Source organism: Epinephelus lanceolatus, chromosome 21, assembly GCF_041903045.1.
Source record: "Epinephelus lanceolatus isolate andai-2023 chromosome 21, ASM4190304v1, whole genome shotgun sequence".
NCBI classification, from domain to species: Eukaryota; Metazoa; Chordata; class Actinopteri; order Perciformes; family Serranidae; genus Epinephelus; species Epinephelus lanceolatus.
In genome coordinates, this window is record NC_135754.1 from 20,131,500 (window position 1) to 20,151,136 (window position 19,637).

General features: G+C 40.8%; 1 protein-coding gene across 1 annotated transcript; it reads right to left on the bottom strand.

The window, feature by feature from the left end:
- Nucleotides 1–2,392: 2,392 nt before the first annotated feature.
- LOC117246953 (glycylpeptide N-tetradecanoyltransferase 2-like) lies at nucleotides 2,393–14,286 on the bottom strand. Its single transcript, XM_033611001.2, has 12 exons — nucleotides 14,148–14,286; nucleotides 13,949–14,051; nucleotides 13,567–13,711; nucleotides 10,766–10,884; nucleotides 10,510–10,601; nucleotides 8,273–8,389; nucleotides 7,955–8,125; nucleotides 4,774–4,882; nucleotides 4,375–4,545; nucleotides 4,097–4,264; nucleotides 3,866–4,003; nucleotides 2,393–2,601 (listed from the first exon to the last, which is right to left on the bottom strand). Exons 1-12 carry the CDS (start codon nucleotides 14,219–14,221, stop codon nucleotides 2,578–2,580), a joined length of 1,431 nt encoding a protein of 476 aa, XP_033466892.2. The 5' UTR covers nucleotides 14,222–14,286; the 3' UTR covers nucleotides 2,393–2,577.
- Between the last annotated feature and the right edge of the window lie 5,351 nt (nucleotides 14,287–19,637).

The following is a 19,637-nucleotide window of genomic DNA, read 5'->3' on the forward strand; positions in this document are numbered from 1 at the left end:
CATAATTAATTCAAATTGTGCAGCAAAACCTTTTCCTGTCCCATTAATTATCCGTTGACCCTTTAGATTTATCACTGGAGGGCCAGGTTGGGGACAATTGCCCAACAACAGGAGTAGTTAGATTTGACATCAGCGACGCAAATGCTACTTGTGTATGAACAAAACTAAAGAGAAAAGAAGTCATTGCTGACACTTTCTTAGTCAGTAGTGGAATGTAACTAAGTACATTTACTCGAGTACTGTAAATTTGAGGTACTTTGCTTTACTTGACTATGCTTTGTACATATCCAATACACTTTAGAGGGAAATATTGTACTTTTTTCACTACAATTACTTGATAACTTAAGTCAGTTACTATGAATTAAGATATTTTGCACAGACTTGATGAAAAGTGCAGCTGAAACTATTAGCCAATTAATCATTGGTCATTTTTCATGCAAAAACATTTCATGGTTTCAGCTTGTCAACTATGAGGACTTGCTGCTTTTCCTTTTTTTTATTTTATTTATTTATTTTTTTTTTTTTTTACATAAATAACATTTCAATGTAGGCCTGTTACTAGTAACAGAGTATTTTTACAGTGTGGTACAAGTACTTTTACTTGAGTAAAGGATCTGAAAACTTCCCTCACCACTGTTCTTGATACACTCCTTTAATCAACTATAATTGTAAAAGCTGCATTGTTTCTTGTAGTCGTGTATTTACCATTGCAAATCTGCTCTTTTTTCTGTATAATACCTATATTTCCGACAGTACTAGAACGCATCAAAAAACCCAGGTTAGTTATCTGTGTGTGTGTGTGTGTGTGTGTGTGTGTGTGTGTGTGTGTGTGTGTATGTGTGAATCTGTATCTGTTACTGTCCAACACACACACGCAAACACACTTGATTTATGTTGGTGATTTTCTCACGCACCCAACAGTAAAATGTAAAGCAGGTGAAGCCTGCATCTACACTTCTTCTGTAGCTGTAGCGCTGAATGAAAGGGCTCACTGTAATGTTGAGGCTGCAGCGCCCCCTGCTGGTCATATTTACATACTGACTGTACCTCGTGGTTTTATGTTACACAGCCAGTGATCAGTGGCTGTTTCATGACCTAAGAAAAATAAATAAATGAATAAATAAATATCCTTCTAGGCTACATAAAATCCCTTCCTATTAACTGATTAATTAATTAATTATTTTTTTTACTGTTCTATAATAATAATAATAATAATAATAAATAAAATACTAAATTAAAATAATAGTAATAGTAATAATGGTAGAAGTAGTAGTAGTAGTTGTTGTTGTTGTTGAAATTACTATTATTAATTAACATTTTATTTTTTCTTTATCATCAAATTTTATATAATTATGCTGTAATCAAACTTACTTATCAACATTATTGTTATTGCCATTTAATTACCTATTTATTTATTCATTCATTCATTTATTTATTTCTCTCCCTCCACATACCCACACATTCCTCTGGCCACAGTTATTCATAAATATAAATATATTAACTCTTCCACACGTGCACACAAACACAATTCTCCCACTAACAAATACAACTTCAAATCTGAACCATGTTTTATTCAATTTCAGTTATTTATTTACTTATTTTTTGTTAATGTCTGTGTATTTCATTACACCCTTGTGTGTTTCTTGACCCATTTATTCAGATTTTTTTCCTTTGATTTGTCACCTGTCTGTAGGTCATGCTTTTAGTCTCAGAAATAAAGATCTGTCTGTATATTTTGTTAACCCATTTGTCCGTCTAATTTGTCACCTGTTTGTACTATGTCAATTGACTGACAAAAAACAGTTGTAATTTGAGAGTAACAAGAAGGTAGGTCAGTAGTAAGCAGTTGACTCTGAAATGATTCGCCTGTTAGCAGACGTTCTCTTCTTATGGACAAAGGGTTATAAAAAGAAAGAGTCACATGTTTCTGTCTGATTCACAAACATACATTTTATATTCATATCATGTCCAGATGAGATTTAACTTGATTGCATTTACGCATGGTATAATGCATCTGCTGAGATTGTATGAGCATGTATTATTGTGTGTGTGTGTGTGTGTGTGTGTGTGTGTGCTCTTACATGTGCGTGCAGTGAGAATGATTAATGACCTTGTCCTCTAATTAGATTAGTGTATTGGTTGCTCTAATATTAAGTGTCATGTCACCAGAGGTTATGCAAAATTGCCTGTTGAAACACCCAGAGACTAAAGTGTATACACACACACACACACACACACACAGATACACACATACACTCTGGTATTAGGATGTACAGGGCGCATTTTCTGAACTGCTTGAATATGTTTACTCAATTCTCCACCATGTCAGAAACAATCATTTCCTGTCGCAGAAACGCTGCACCCAGTGAATAAGTGACACCCAGATGATGAATGTATTTACAAATGGAATTCTGTCTTTATTTCCTTCACAGATTTGTGACTGTGTTTGTGTTTTGCACTGTGTCATTTTACATTTTAAACCCAAAGCCATGCTGGTGATGCAGTCGGATATCCATCGTCAGCGCCGATCACTCTGCTCCTCTCATCTCCACCACTCCGTCCTCTTTCAGTGGCAGGTTAGTTAGGAAACACCAAGCCCACCTGTCAAACATACAGCTGTTACTATCAGTTACTGATGACTGGCAGATATCAAACACATGTTTCAGCTATAATGAGATGATTTCCACCGGCCCCACTGTGTGGCAATAAGGGAAATGTACATCATGACTTTGGACATATACAGACTGAGTTTACCGCCCTGTTGCACAAACATGAACTGTTTGAATGAGTGCTCTAATGTGTAATATACCGTATTAGTGGAATAGAGCTCCAACATTTAATCGCTTAATTAGCTGTCAACTATTGATCACCAACTAATGTGGTAATTGATTAATTGGTTTGAGTCATTTTTTAAGGAAATACAGTCAAAATTCTCTGATTCCAGCTTCTTCAATGTGAATATTTTCTGGTTTCTTTACTCCTCTATGTATGGATGGATTACTGAATAGCACAGGCCCACGGGCCCAAAAGTGTCAGCTGCAAATTTCACTTAAAATAAAGAGATACAAAATAACCACAAAAAAGGCAAAACAACCACAGGGAGACACAAAACAACCAAAAAGGACAGACATTACCTCAAAGAGACACAGAACAACCACAAAGAGGCACAAAATCACAAAAAAAAAGACTTCAGATTATCTTACAGAGAGGCAAAGGAACTGCAAATACAAATTAAATACAAAAATAGGCAAAACAACACACAAGACAAGACACAAAACAACCAAAAAGGACACACAAAATGACTACGGAAAGACACAAAATGACCTCAAAGAGACACGAAATGATTTTAAAGACACACAAAATGACTACAAAGACACAAAATGGCCACAAAGAGGCACAAAATGACTTTAAATAGACTCAAAACTACCTCTAAGAGATGCAAAGGAACTGTGGACGGACACAAAATAACAACAAAAACAGGCAAAACAACCAGAGAGGACAAAAATTACCTCAAAGAGACGCAAAACAACCACAGAGAAACACAAAATAACCGAGAAAGACACACAAAATGGCCACAAAAAGACTCAAAGTTAACCTAAAGAGAGGCAAAGCAACTGCAAATACGTATAGTCCATACAAAATAACCACAAAAATGAAGTAAACAACCACAAGGAGACACAAAACAACCAAAAAGGACAAACAAAGCCACTACAAAGACACATAAAATGACTTCAAAGAGTTAAAATAACCTTAAGAGGACCAATCTATCTATCTGTGCTCAGGGACCCACTGTCTCATAATCCGCCCAACACACAGTTTGACAGAGACGTGTCCTGGCAGGTGGAGATATTACAGTAGTCAGTACCTTGTCTGGGCTCATATTAGGACACATCCAGTTGTACAGGTAGTAATGAAGGCTCCTGTCATTGATGCTGAACTTGAGCGTCTCCAGGAAACTCATGTTATCCATCACATCCAGAGCACAGAAGACATCAAAACCTTTCTGTCAGTGAGAAAAGAAAACAGTAAACCAAATCTGATGCTAATTACGCTATTAAAATTCTGTCCTATAACAGTTTTATTCTGACACACTCACAGACTTAGCCAGGACCAGTGTGTCCTCCATGAGGTCAACAGGGCCTGTGGCGGTAGAGGCAACGTAAAGCAGATGAGCTGCTCTGAGGCCGGCGTGCACTGGGTGATTCAGCACCTTGTAGGAGACGCCGTAGAAACTCACCACGTCTGTCAGCGTGCCATCATCACCCTGTGCGCGAGGAGGGGAAAGTGAATCAGTTATTTCCAGAAAATGGCGAGGAAATCTCTTCCCTCTCCAGAGAAACTGAAAATTGAAATTGACAAATTGTAAGGTCAGACCTCCACAACGTAGGCGTCAATCACATTCTCCCTCGGCACCAGCCAGTGCTCCACTTCCTGCAGAGACAGCATCGGGCTGAGGTGGAACTTGCCGAGGTTTGCCTGCAGTAGTGAGTGTACCTTTGCAGCATCTTTTTTGGTCATGGGGCGCAGGCCTGGTGTCTTTGTCACCTGTTGGAGAGAGGAGGAAAGACAAGAAACACTCTCAGTGAGTGCTACAGAAAAATCTTTTCCCACAAACCACTAATAATTATCCTCAATATCTTTAAACATTTTGTATATGCCTTTTCCCCAGTCCTATATTTTGATCAGTCAGGTAAAAATACTGTGATGTCAGGCCAATGTCAGACCATAATGGCACTGACGGATTCTCGCCTCTAGGTGGCAGCACAAACTAACCTCAGGCAGACGGTTGAACTTGAGAGCTCTCTGTAGGGGTATGTTCTGTCTCAGCCCTGGGTAGCTCACGTCCGTCAGTTTTCGGAGATTCAGAGGGCGATGCCAGCACCTGAAAGATTGAGTTTGTTTATTTGGTGGGGACAGTGAAGGTAGAAGGTCGCTTCAGAAGAGAATTACCAAAGATGAGATGTATAGGGTACAGAACTAAAGCTAATTTGTAGTCCTCACTGTACCATGCTTATTTGAAAGAAATATCTACATTACATTTAAAACAAAGACTGCATGATTGCTACTTAGAAGGGATGAGAGTGATGATTTAATTCGTCATAGTGTTAAAAACTCTAAAAACTATGATATATTCATGACTAAAATAAGCCGTTACCGAAGTTAAAGTCTCCCTCTACTTGAAAATGTGTTTTCCTTATGGTCATTTCCCTCTAAAATGTCTGACCTTGACTATTCTGCCTTGTACCTGGGCAAAGTTTGTCACTAGAGAGGTTTTCAGACTCCTCTACTGAGTGGGCAGATGTGCACTTCCTTTAATCTGAGATTTAAACGCACCCTGGGCGACCTACGTTAGGTACGTCACTAGAACTAGAACTGGAGAGCCTTTATCGTCATTGCATAGGAATGCGACAAAATAGTTGTGACAGTATTTAGACAAGTATTTCAAGTACAGCAAAGTGCTTAGTGGATGGCAGAATGGCAGTAGTAAACATTATTTGATATATAATACGAAAGTCAATCACCGTCTAATACAGAAAACACCCTAACCCTTATACACAACATGGGCAAAGACGCCTGAAACGTCTAGCACAGAGTGCACTTGTCAAGATTATCTTGCTGGACAAAAACGTGGAAGTACCATAAACATTTGTTTGACACAGATTTCTTGCAACAAACCAAAATCCAATGGAAAAAATCCCATCTGCGTTTTGACAACGGAACCAGGGCGACACTAACTTCCACATGGCCTACAGAGATATGTCATCCCCGGAGCTCTCTATTTTCATATACTAGATGGAGTACGCCCCCTAGTGTTCAACACAAGAACACTTTACAGATGGATACAAACACCACCACAGAAACGGCAAATGTTTTTACGCCATCGAAATATGCGCATGGAGCAGTACCGAGACAAAAACAGGACCAATAATGAATGGCGACAAATAAGTGAGGAAGTTGTCAGTAGTGTGGCCAGTTTTGTGAAATATTTTGTTAACATATGATCCACTATGTATACACTCTGAATGTAACATAGTTAGCATGCTACCAGTGTTAACTAGAGAAACATGCCATCAAACTTTTCACTCAGAAAAAACTGCACGGATAGAGCATCGGACTGTTATCTAATTCATTTTTACGCTGACTTCCTGTGGCACAGTCCATACGGTCTGTCCGAAATCTGCCGCAAACATTTTTCAACAAAATCAAGGCAAATTCTGAACTGAAAAAAAGGAAGGAGGAGTTTTGCAAAGACATCAGAGATCAGGGAGGATCTCATAGAAATAAATAAACATCCCATTGACTCGCATACATATGAGGTGCCGTTTGTAAAGTGGCTCACGCTGAAAATGTCAAATAAAATTTCTCCAAACATGTTTCTTGTTATTTTAGGTAGTTATTATGATGCTAATGTATGTTCAAGTGTCCATTTCCCCCGATAAGTTGGTTTTAATTTGTTATTTGATTCTATAAACACAGTCTGACCATCTCAAGCTTTTTTTTTGGTACTTCCGGTGACCGGCAGTGTGAATTTGCATATTAGCTAAATATTTAGTTTCACCCAGAACATTTAGATTTAACATTTAGATTTAGATTTAAGATTTAGATTTAGATTTAGCATTTAGATTTAGATTTAATATTTAGATTTAGATTTAGATTTAACATTTAACATTTAGGTGCCACATTTAATATTTAAATGTAACTATTTAATATATTTCTAAGTTAACAAATATTGCTGTAAATGTGGTAAAAGGTGACGTTAAAAAATTCTTTTTCTTTCTTTACAACATTTTTAAACATTGTTTGAAGCTAAATGTGGCAAAATGTTGATGTTATTTTCAGCGTGAGACACTTTACAAACGGCACCCCATACATACATACATATAGCTATATGGAGGCACGGCATGTTGGCACTGCTCTTTTAGCACTGGACAAAGTAAAAGCTACTGCAGCATACTGGTGGGCGAGGCGGAGGCCAGAACCAGAATTTCTCAAAGGAATGTTCCGGGGATGACGTTCTTCTGTTGACCAACATGGTTCTTAGCATCGCCCTAGTTCCCTCATCAAAAAGCCAAAATGGAATTTTCCCATTGGATTTTGGATTATTGTAGAAAATAAGCTCTGCAGCAAACAAATGTTTAGGATACTTACACATTTTGTCTAGCAAGATAATCTTCACAACGAACACCAGTTTCATGATTATTGAAGCTTAAATGCAATTGTTAGGAGTAAAAAAGTTAACATTAGGCTATAAACGAACTACGCTATGGTCACACGTCGGCGTGATGATGTTCTGTAGTCTCATTTACTTGTTAGCTTTTTTTAAGACTCATAAATGTTTAAAATTAACAACTCTGGTATTTACTGACGTATTTTATGTCATAGAACAAAACGTGAAAGTCTGCTGAGCTTGTGTTAATCACAGACCTTATTTCAGGCACCTAGCGAAAACCCATTGACTTCAAGACGAGGGCAACAGGAGTGCTGAAATGATAACTCATTTCTGGGTTTTAGGACTCAGGAGAAAGAGTAGATCTGCCTCTGGTCCCTTTTCTGAATGTTAAACAAAATATGATTTATGGCAGAATATTTTTACATACTTGAAAACATGTCTGGAGGGGGACTTTAAATTTGGGTTTAATGCTCAAAAACCCAGGACTGGGTCGTTGTGGTTTTATCAGATTTGATTGACAGTAACCTGGCAGCTTCAAAATAAATGACATCATCTTTCCCCAAATGCACTCTGCTGCTTCAAACAAAGCAAACATAAAAGCAAAAATCTGCCATGTGACATAATCAAAGTTCTTGTGATTTGGCAGAACATGTTGTTTTCAAGTCAAACCCCATCCCTCATATTAAAGAGGTGAATTAAGTGTTTTATTTCCAGGGGCTTTAAAAGTGCTAATTGCAGCTTAACTTTGCCTTTAAATCAAATATGAATCAATCCAGCTCGTACCTGCAGGAGCTCAGCGGTGTGGGCAGCACTACACCAGCTGTGTAGACAGCCTGGTAGAAGCCCTGCTGGTTGACCCGTCTGGTGAGCTCTCGGATCAGAACTGGAGTCATCCGCTTGAGGCGCAGCTTCTTATGAACACACAGGAATTTGACCCGCACCATCCGCTTCTCCCTGCAGGAGAGCACGTTTTGAAAATTTGCTTTGAGACACTTTCAGGTAAAATTGCTACAGTTTTGTTAGTGAGTGCTCTGAATGCTAATACAGCTCGTCAGGTTTCACACAAACACATACCTTTGCATATATTTATGAGCTACTCACGTCTCGTATATGCGGACGTCTGCAGGAAGAGCAGCAATGAAGCCGACTAACTTGTTATTGGTGTCTACCCGCACACCACAGTGCCACTGGGCCAGCCAGTTAGGAGGTTGTAAAGCCCTTAAGGGGAAGAGAATGTCATTGTCTGCAATATGACTCTGTGAATACATGCAGGGCTTGTTCAATAAACTCTGATTAAGGACAATTTCCAATAAAAGAATTGAGCATGAGATGACTCAGCTGAATGAATAACAGCAGCTTTCTTTAAGCTCAGAGCCACAGACCTGTGCCAATTCCTGGAATGCTACTGTTAATTATTGCTATCAAAGTAAATGTTATTATGTTTTGATGTAAGTGTTCCCTGAAGGTGGAGATACCGTTTATGCAGATCAGAGAGGAAAAAAGGCACAAGTGGAGAGATTAGAGGAGCTGGCTTGTAACTGATAACGGTGTGTTGGAGGGTCAGGCTGGAAAGTCAAGTGGGAAAAATGATGTTGTTCTTTCTTAGACTCTCAACGCCTTAATTCCCTTAGTGTAACTCAGAGGGTAAAAGAAATGTGTCGCAGTTATACTAAGCTGTTCTAAGGTGTGATGTGTGAACATGAAAGAAACAGACTGACATTTTGGGAAGTACGCTTATTCACAGAGAGTTAGTCAGGAAGATTAATACCACTCTGATTTCTGTCCGTTAAATATGAGAGTCGTCCTCCTTCAAAGTACGACTATATTTTATTTGTACAAGCAGCTTATTGCGACCAATATTTACGTTATTGGAAGACAGCGACCTCTAGTGGCTGTAGTAGTTATGACAAAGAGCAAAGGACGAAGTCAAGTAACGCAGTAGTAAGCGGTAAAGTCTGCACAGGGAAGAGGATGGGATCGATGAATGGGTAAAAAAAAAAAAAAAGCCCCACAGAATGTTGACCCAGTAAACCCAATATATTGGTAGGTTTAGGAATCACTCCAGTGGGTCATTTTAGGGGCCAAAAACAAATGACTGAAGTGGTTGTATGGGTTGGAGGACTTACTGAAAAATAAGGGTGCTTTCAGACCTTGAGTTGTCTCCTTTGGTTTGAATCAGGGACTAATTTGTTCCAAAGTTGTATAATTACCTAAAGTTGGTTTGTGTTCTCACGGCAGCATTTACAAGCAGACCAGATAAAATGCCTTATGTGAGAAAGCTGCTCTTGATTGGTCAGAATTTCCATGTGGGAAAAATCCAGGAAGTAAACAAAACGTTGAAGAAGAGTACACTTGCAAGATAAATGTGACACTTTCTAATGTCACAATGGAGGGACAACTACGCAGGTTGATTTTAGCGCCGGTCATCATGGACTATATTGCTGTCATTGTTCATTTTAGTCAAACCATACAGTTTGAAAACGAGGCGCGGCTCCAACTAGAAAACAATGTTTTGATGCATTGGATGTGCTGAATGTGCATATTAAGGCAGTACAGGAGGAGGTGCACATTAATAATCCTCCAGGACTGTAACATGCTCATGTTTAACCCAAACAATGTGTCATGTGACTGCAGTTGGTTCTGATCGAGGTCGGAACATGTTCTCACCACAAAAGTGCGTTTGTAACCGGACCAAGACCACCTCTTCAAGAACATCTTGGTCCGGTTGTTTTCGTGCGCACCCGAGTATGATTGCTGTGTTCACACCTGCCCAAACGAACCGCACTTAGGGGGCAAACAAACTTGAGTTTGATTGAATGGAACCATACAGGGCAGGTAGCACCCTAAGACTACAGCTAGCAGCTAGTTAGCTTAGCTTAGCACAAGGACTGGAAAAAGGGAGAAAGCGCTAGCCTGGCTTTGTCCATGCTATCAAAATTTACTTATCAGTACCTAAAGCTCACTTCATATGTCATCAGTTTGTGCTGGACTGTTCCTTGGCCAGGTATAGGAACTTCCTTAAGTCTCCACTTAGTGCCTGGCAGCTACTCAGCGCCAAGAAATAGTCCTGTAACCCCTCCTTAAACTGCAAATATTTGTTTTAAATCTGTTTTTGGTCCCCAGGAAGTGCGCTAAGATTTAAAACCAGATTTCATACTGGCCAAATAGTGTAATAACATCTGTTACGTGATGCCCTGTGACCCAAAAAGGCTTTTTCTCATTGACATACATGGTGATAGAGACAAATGTAAAATAGTGGATACACACATTTTTTAACCATCTTTACACCAAAAAATCTGGAGGCAAAAAGTGACTAAATGTGCCTGCTTGAAGCTTACCATTGCAGATACTCCGGCGAGAACTCAAATCTGATAGTGTTGTCATCCTCTTCCATGTAGTTCTCACTGAGCAGGGTGCACAACTCTTTCAACTGCAATGACAGATGGAAAGCATTGAATTTGCCTGTATTTGAGTACATTTTTCCCAAACGTCACACTAAGAAAAGTACAGTTCCTTACCTCTGAGAGACACCATTTGGACAGACGTGTGTGAAGCAGTTTCTCATGATTTACAAACCTGCAGTAAGTAACTTACCACCGTAGGGCTGCTCAGATCCAGAGTGTCCCAGGAGAAACCTTTAGGTAGAGAGTAGGGCTCCGTGCGGACACTTGCTTCACCCTCTACTATTGGGCCATGAGTCTCAACACTGTCACCTGAGGACATGAGCACACACAAAAACACATGAGAGAAACATATCTTGATTCTCAATCTTGTAATTATCATGAATGATGTATGGACTTTGTGTAATGGCTTTTTAAAATGAATGCTCTACAATAACGACAGCACTAAAATAGGATTATAGAGTTTCCCCCTCTTAAAAGCATACATTAAAGGGGGCCTGAACATTAAAGTCTGTGCAAATGAGAGATCCATCTCAATTTTAGATCCATGAAATTAGTATGCAACGTCATGTCGAGGCTTTAATCAGCAGAGGAGTTAAAGGTATGCTGTGGGATTTTTTAACGAAGGGGCAGAGCAATGTTTTTTGTGTCATGTTCTCTACCAGCTCATACCCTCAGGTGCCATACACACACACAACCAGGGGAATATGATAACACGCCTGCCAATGCTGTTGGTCTAAATGGGCTGCAATAGATGGGAGTGTGCCAACAAATTGGTAGATGTAGCTTAAAAGTTGAACAATTTAGGGTTTAAAATAATCAAAAGACGGATTTGCAATCTTGACTTTGTGCACACTGAATAGCACATACTTTTAGACCTAAAGGAAAAATTCAGCATTTTGGTAAATACACTTACCGTATGTGCTTTCTGCAGGGGAATTACTGTAGATGAGAAGATTGGTACCACACTCAAATATCTCTATTAAAATATTAACCTGCAGTCTGCAGCCGATTAGCTTACTGTAGATTTGCATAAAGACTGGAAACAAGGGGAAACAGCTAGCCTTGCTCTGTCTAAAGTAACAAACCCCCCCTACCTCTTACACAGAAAACACGCCAAACAGCTGTAAAATGGGGCCTATAGAAAGTGGCAGTTGAGAGCTCAGCTAGCGGCCATTTGATTCTGCGGCAGTGCAAAACTAAATGTCTTGGTTTAACTTTTGGTTAGAGATGCACCGATCCAGCTTTTTCAGTTTCAATACCGATCCCGATGCTGTGGCTTTGAGAATCAGCCAACACCTGATACCGATCCGATGCCATGGTTGACCTAAAAAGCTATATACCTTTACATGTAGAACGGAAAAGACTAGAGGCATCAGGCATTGATGACTACACAGTTCTTTCCTAAGATAAAATGAAACAAGATGAAACCGATTAATGCAGTAATGAACTATTTATTTTCAACAAAAATCAATGATTGTGCAACAGCAGTTGAAACAGTGTGAAATACCTCCACACAGCAGATTCTCTCCTTTGCTCCATGACGTATGACGTAGCTCGCATCACAATAGATTTAGAGGGAAAGGATCGCCTCAGGTATAGGTTGCATTTTCCAATACCCGATCCATCTATTTTGATGATATCGGGGCCAATATTCAATCCAGATATCGGATCGGTGCATCGCTACTATTGGTAGCGAATTTCGGCAAGAGAATCCCCACAATCAGTCCAGTCCTGACATTCCTTTGTTACAGAATTTTTTTACCGCCGGACACACATGAATATGTCTCCCTGCCACTGAATTGCAGAAATTTGTCTCAGTGACTCAAGTCTCAACTCTGTATTTTCACTGTCTTCAGAGTTGAGAAACCTCTGAGAAGCCTACGAGCACAGCAAAAGAGCTGCTGGTGATTTATTCCTTTGCTCCTTATTTCTCCTAAGGGGGGGGATTTAGGTGATACCAACACATTCTCACTCCGACCTTGTCACATATTGACATTTGGTCATTGACCACCACTTCCAGATACAACGTGCAAGGGATCCTGGATGCGTTGGTTGTTGACGTTCTGGGACACCCTGTCAACTTCTGCCTGTTACCGTCATCGTGCTCTTTCAAAATACACTTCCGTTTTCACAGGAAATTTACCGTTTACATACAGCCTCTTTCAAAATAAATGCACTACGTCGGTACAACGCCGCAAAAATTGTTGTTTTTTAACTTCAACAACAAACGCACGTGGTTGGGTTTAGAAAAAAAGAACAGGGTTTGACTTTATGATCTCACGGGATGGGAACACCACTCTCCCGGGTGAAGGTTAGTGTTTGTCGGACTCATTCACCACCACCTATCTGCCCAACTCTTGACTTTTGCCACCTTATATTCGTTATTTTCTGATGAAACCAAGAAAATTGTGAGCAGTGACATTTTCCGCTAGGAACACTGTAAGAGATTGATGAGGGTCTGATAGGGACCATCTTTGCAGCTCAAATAGCCCAAAAAGGTCAACTAATATTACAGTTGTAATAAGGTCAGGTCAGTAATATCTAAAGTAATATTAAGAAAATTAAAAAAAACTGTGTGGCCAGCAAATTTGAGGGCATAGGTTTTGAGAAGGGTATTAGTTGGCTGTACGCTGTAGGTGGGTGATTTCAAAGTATTGATCCAGAGAAACATACATTGAACATTTAACCTAAGGTAAAAACATTGCTAAGTACATAAACCTTTAGTAAGGTCCTCTTAATGGGTCGTATTAAGAGGATACTGAGGTGGGGATTATAGAGCTCCTGGGGGCATTGATACACTCCCAGTCCAGCAAGGATTCAGCTGTTCCCCCTGTTTCCAGTCTTTATGCTAAGCTAAGCTAACTAGTTGCTGGCTGTAGCCTTATATTTCCTAGAAAAATATTCTAACAGTATCAAGTTTAAGGCGATATTTGTTTTTGTTTTTTTTTAGTTCTCCAGCAAATAATTGCTGGAAGAGAAATTCCGTCTTACCCAGTCTGGGGACAGGCTGCGTATCCCAGAATCTGTACGTGTGTTTTTTGGCCTGCTGCAGGTTCTTGGGCAGGCTTGGGCCCAAGGTGAAGAGGTGGAGGGCTCTCTGGATCTCCTGCTGCTTCGACTCAGGAAGGGAGTCCAGCTAGGGCAGAACAAGACAGGCAAGGACAAGTTAGTATACAATCTTTCCTGGAAAGATTGATATCTGACCGCCACACAGCAGCACAAGTCAGCTCGATCCGCACAGCCAAAACTGATATCTCAGAAGGCACATTTATCTGTTTCATGCATGATATGCGTTACAGCACACTCACAGACAGGTTCATGAGCACACATACTGTACATCACTGCATGTATGCATTCACAGAAAGACACCAACCATAGCAAATGGGTCCCTGGGACCCTCTGGTCTCCAGGCATCTCCCTTCTTTTGCTTCTTTTTGCCCCCTTTACGACTCTTGTCATCTGTCTGCACCTTATCACTGCAAGACATGTCCACACACAGGTGTTTCTGTATTGTACAGGTGATTTTTACTGAATTCATTAAGTAAAAACAACAAAGAACTGTAAATACTCACGAGTTTGAATCAGTCATTCTGAACAAATGCGAGTCCTTGAAGCTGAAGGCGACTCGGGGTGTTCTCTGACACATTTGTGGTTTTTCGGCTCTTATCTTAGCGAGCAGCGAGGGGAGGAGAGTGACCGCCTCAGTCACCCAGCCCAGCTCCCACCCAGCCCCACAGATAACCGAAAGCAATGCTAACAATTAAATATAACTTCTCACGGTCTTCATATGTCAGACAGTTGCTGGATATAAGGCGCTGTGGCAGATTAAAGCTTACAGCAGCTTGATCCAAGCAGCGCATTTAATTGGTGGAGGTTGTCTAATTGCTGAGTTCCCATATAGTCTTCAGCACTTTCTCCAGAACTTTATATCTCCTGTGGACTGATCATTGCTGCACTGACTCAGCAGTTTGTCCATAAACTTTTTGCCAAGTTGTTGCTTATTATTACAGTGACAAGAATAACTAAGCATTCAAGTATAACTCATACAAATGGTCACATTTAATTAATTTTCACAACAAAGTTGCACTTACTGTAGTAAACTGCGTCTATGTCACACTGGCATTGCTTAAAAAGTTTTAATGATGTTTATCTACATATTTAGGCATTTTCTCACCAGAACAATTATTTAGACAAACCAGTCTTTGATAAACAACACAACATTCTTTCAGTTAAGCAAATTTGAATTTCAGAGACACTTTTCTCTCTCTCTGATGTCTTGTCCTCGTAGATTTAGATCTTATTTCATCATTACATTACTTACACCCCAAGTGAAAGCATAGTGTTTTCGCTATTTTGCTTCCACAACATGTTGACTTTCAGATTAGTGGAAAGAAAAAAGCCAAAATATAAATGTAGGTGTTTATTTAAATTCAGAATTCTATTCTGTAAATGTACTTTTTAAAAAAGTGCATATTTCAATAGTTTTCCTCATTAAACTTCAGGGGGAAAAAATGGCAGCACAGTGGTGCAGTGGTTAGCATTGTTGCCTCACAAAGGGTTCCTGGTTCATACCACGGGTGGGGGAGCTCTTCTGTGCAGAGTTTGCATGTTCTCCTCATGTCATTGTGGGTTTTCTCTGGGTACTCCGGCTTCCTCCCACAGTCCAAAGACATGCAGGTTAACTGATGACTCTAAATTGCCCGTAGGTGTGAATGTGAGTGTGAATGGTTGTCTGTCTCTATGTGTCAGCCCTGTGATAGTCTGGTGACCTGTCCAGGATGTACCCTGCCTCTCGCCCAGTGTCAGCTGGGATAGGCTCCAGCGCCCAAACGACTTTACGCGGCTATGAAAATGAATGAATTTTGAAAAATAATAAAAATAATTGTCTTAGTGTAAGTAATAAACAGAGGAAGTTTGGTGATGTCTGTAATATTTATTAATTTATCCATCCATCCATTTTCATCCGCTTATCCGAAGTCGGGTCGCGGGGGCAGCAGGCCATGCAAAGCACCCCAGACATCCCTCTCCTCTGCAACGTTTTCCAGCTCCTCCAGAATGAACCCAAGGTGTTCCCAGGCCAGATGGGATATGTAATCCCTCCAGTGTTCCGGGTCTGCCCCGGGGCCTCCTACCAGTGGGACGTGCCCGAACACCTCTAACAGGAGACACCCAGGAGGCATCCTGATCAGATGGCCGAACCACCTCAACTGATCCCTTTCGATGCAAAGCAGCAGCGGCTCTACTCCGAGCTCCCTCTGGATGTCCAAGCTCCTTACCCTATCTTCATGGCTGAGCCCAGCCACCCCACGGAGGAAACTCATTTTGGCTGCTTGCATCCGCGGTGTCATTCTTTCAGTCACTACCTAGAGCTCATGACCATAGGTGAGGGTTGGGACAAAGATGGACCAGGAAATTGAAAGCTTCGCCTTCTGGCTCAGCTCCCTCTTCACCACAACAGTCCGGCACAGCGCCCGCATATATTAATTTATTTATTTAAACCTGTTGACCTGTCTTACTTTTGTCCATATGAAATTTTACAATATGTATCTTTATACTCTGAGCCAGAAACCTCCACTTTAGTAGCACTCACATTCACCAGACTTTCCACTTTTATTCCTCTCTATATTCTGAAGATTTTTACAGAGGGGTTTGTTCATATATCATTCATAGCCTGATTTATATAACATTTCATTCCTATAAACATGAGAAAATGGAGTTTTTATGGCTGTTGTCAGTATTGCAGATTTATGGAGTGATGTAAAAACCTTTCACTTTAACACGTTAACAAAATGAAACAAGAATTTTGAACCTGGCTTTATCCAATATTCAGATTTATGGTCTGGAAATAGATGCAAATCAGTGCATATTTAATTAGATAACAACTCATTTGAATACTAAAACATCTCATTTCAGCAAACTTGTAATACAAGAAATAATTGTCTTATTGTAAGTCATCAACTGGGGCAGTTTAACAGTGATATCTCTGCATCTATTGTGCATCATGCACGTTCTCCTCCGCACACCCCAAGAGAGGTTTACTGCACTCCCTGTGGAGTCTGTTGCACGCTGCTTATATTCATCTTGGGAGCATGTCAATTTTTTGTATTTACATAGCTCAATATAACAAATCACAAATTTGCCTCCGGGGGCTTTATAATCTGTACAGCATCCTCATGAGCCCTTCGTGCCTAATACATCTGTGTAACCATTTGTGCTATAAATGGTCCAGCTCCTTTGATCTGAGTGTTTTTCACTGAAATATACATGTAAAATAGATTTATTTTTCATTTATAAAGTGCAGCCTGGAGCTATTTCTGTCTTTATACTTCATGGTTTCGACTGTGGTATTATCATGCTGCTGAAATGCCAATAGGAGAAGGATGCTACTAACACCTGTCACCATTCAGACTGAAGGACTGGAAACTGTGGAGACCTATACGTACTTGGGAATGCTCATGAGAAGAGGTGCATGTTCATATTGAGGTGTTTTCAACATATATGTCCTTAACTACCCTTTTCATTGTCCTAGAGAGGAAGCAGCCAGTGTTGAGATGCAGGCAGGGTGACCGAAGTGGTGACACAGCCGGCTCAGCTGCTCACCCCGGAGGCAGCAGTAAGGCTACAAGAAAGTCCCTTTTGAACAACATGCAACACGTCTCTGGTGAGCCGATGGAGCCTCTGATACCCTGTATATTTATGTCTGACTCAGTATCTATTCCCATTTCTGTTTTCCTCATTCTGTAAAAAGACTCTCCCCAAAGGTTGTTCAAATTTCATCTGTGCTGAAGCCCTCTTGAGTCACTGAAGAAATCACCAAGGCTATCAGGATGTGGAAAAATAATTCACCCATTTTGTCGTCAAGGTAGGTACTGTAAATCAGTTTGGATGTATTAATGATTTCAGTCCACCTGTGGTGATTACTGTCACGCTCCACACACTGATAGCATATTTACTGTCTGATCATGTCAGAGGAACTGATTACTGCTGTGATTCACAGCATAAAAATGCTCAAATGTATATGCACGGGCCATAATGTCATCACTCTCCTTTTTGTCTGTTCAGACTTTTTTCACTGATGTCTCCAGCGTCATTTTTCTTCTCACTTGCCAAAAGATAAATTAAACATTTTGGACAGTGCAGGTAACTGCTGCAGAAGAGTGTGATTGGCTGGTTTGCACATACCAACACCCTCCTGGTGAAGTTGATGCTTTACCCTTAGCACTGCAACTTAATGAAGCTCAGCGTGAGTTCAATCAAGGAGACTGTCTTTACGCCACATTCATTCACAATTCTTTCTCTGTCCCACTCACACCACTTGCTGCTGCCAAACTTTAAAATCTGTTCTCCTCTCTGCTCCTGTCAGCTGTCATTTTAGGCGCAATCATCATGCCCTCCTTCACCCCATTCACCTCCAGTCACTTTATCCAGAGCCCAAGACCAGCTCATCAAAAGTCGATTCCTCTACACATCCTGATCCTTAGCTCCCTCTTCATCTCCACTAACATCTATACTCCATATGGGGGATCCCTAATCCACTACGTCTTTATCGTCCTCTGGAATAGATGACATGATGAGTCAATATGTTTCCAAATGATACTTTTACTGATAATATGAATGACTGTCAATCAATGAGAAACACAACACATTACCTTCTCAACTAAACTAAGCTGAAGAGCCAGTAGAGAACATCGAAAAAACCAAACATTCTTAGAATCCTCTCAAAGGGCTCCTAACTTAGCCTTAAAATTTTTAGGGAGGAGTCCTAGCTTAGGAGTGATTTAGGGAAGTTCTCAGAGCAACTCTGCGCAAGTAAGGGAAGGAAACTTTTACCTTAGTGAGGAGGTGTGGTTGTATGACGCATTCTTTTAACAGATGTGATTGGTTATCACATATACGCCCCTTTGTGAGCCTGCAAGGTGTGGACTAGGCAGAGGCAGTCCTGGCTAGTTTTATGCCCTGCGCGAGTAAAGAGCAGTCCCTTCATAACTAAAGAACAGTCCCTAAAGTGCGGTGAGGTTTGTGGACCGTTACCTGCCACAAAGAGAGAAATGTGAATGGCTCGTTTCTCCTCTGACACGCCACATACCTGTGTGCCGTCACGGCTTGGTTGTCCAGGTACTACTGGGCAGTCATGACACCAACGAAAGAGGAAATTACTGGACCTGGAGTCGGACTTCTCTGTCGCCGGTAAGCCGTTACCTTGCGCCGCAGAGCACTATGAGCCTCCGCCGTATTCTTGTCTGTGACCCTCGTTCAACCTACAACCGCCAGGATTCGCCTTTCCTTTCTGCTGCTGGTTGAAACGTGATAATAGGGGCGCCCCAGCACCCACTCCACTAACTTGACGTGGAAATAAGCGGTAGTCTAGAAAACTGCCGAGTTTTTTTTTTTGATTTTTTTTTTGATGGGCGCTCGTGTGCCCTCACATAGATTGGCCTAGGCGGTCGCCCACATTGCCCATAGCGAAAACCGTCCGTGGGACTAGGACCCTACAATACCAGAGTAGCGACATACATTGGTCAAGCGGAAAGTTGGTCACGTGCCCTCTAGTGGCGGGATAGCACGTTGCATATCCAACCAAGAACTGACTGAACTTCAGTATTGCTGCACTGCTGCCGACCAGGAATTCTTGCGCGTTTCCAAAGTCAAGCAAACCTAAAAGCATAATCTATCATAATCTACTGCAATAGGAGCATCTGTGATCTGTTTACAAGTAAAAAAAAAAAAAGTTGTCTACCATAATGTTACTCTCTACATTTTGAAATAAACAAATTATAAGCATGACTTAATATGACCAAGACACCTAAAAGTAAAAACAAGGCCGTTTTCATCAACTTACAAGCAAGTGCGCGTCAGACATACTGTAAGTGAATGGGTTTTCTGGTCGGAAAGATAATGCCCTCATGCCCCACTAGAGGGCGCATGAGGCTTAACTTCAGCATACCACAGGAGTCAATGCAAGTGTCGTCTCTCTGGTATTGTAGGGTCCTAGTGTGGTCACCCAGTGGAAATGAGATGAACTGCTGACTGTGAAAGTGTGTGTTAGTGTGATCACTCTGCTG

Bases quoted from the DNA above. Each gene is read 5' to 3' on its own strand.
- LOC117246953 (XM_033611001.2), bottom strand. From the start codon at position 14,221: ATGTGTCAGAGAACACCCCGAGTCGCCTTCAGCTTCAAGGACTCGCAT. The intron at 8,126-8,272 runs GTGAGTAGCTCA...GCTCTCCTGCAG, and splicing joins GACGTCCGCATATACGAGAC to GGAGAAGCGGATGGTGCGGG. The intron at 4,004-4,096 runs GTGAGTGTGTCA...TCTCACTGACAG, and splicing joins CACTGGTCCTGGCTAAGTCT to AAAGGTTTTGATGTCTTCTG.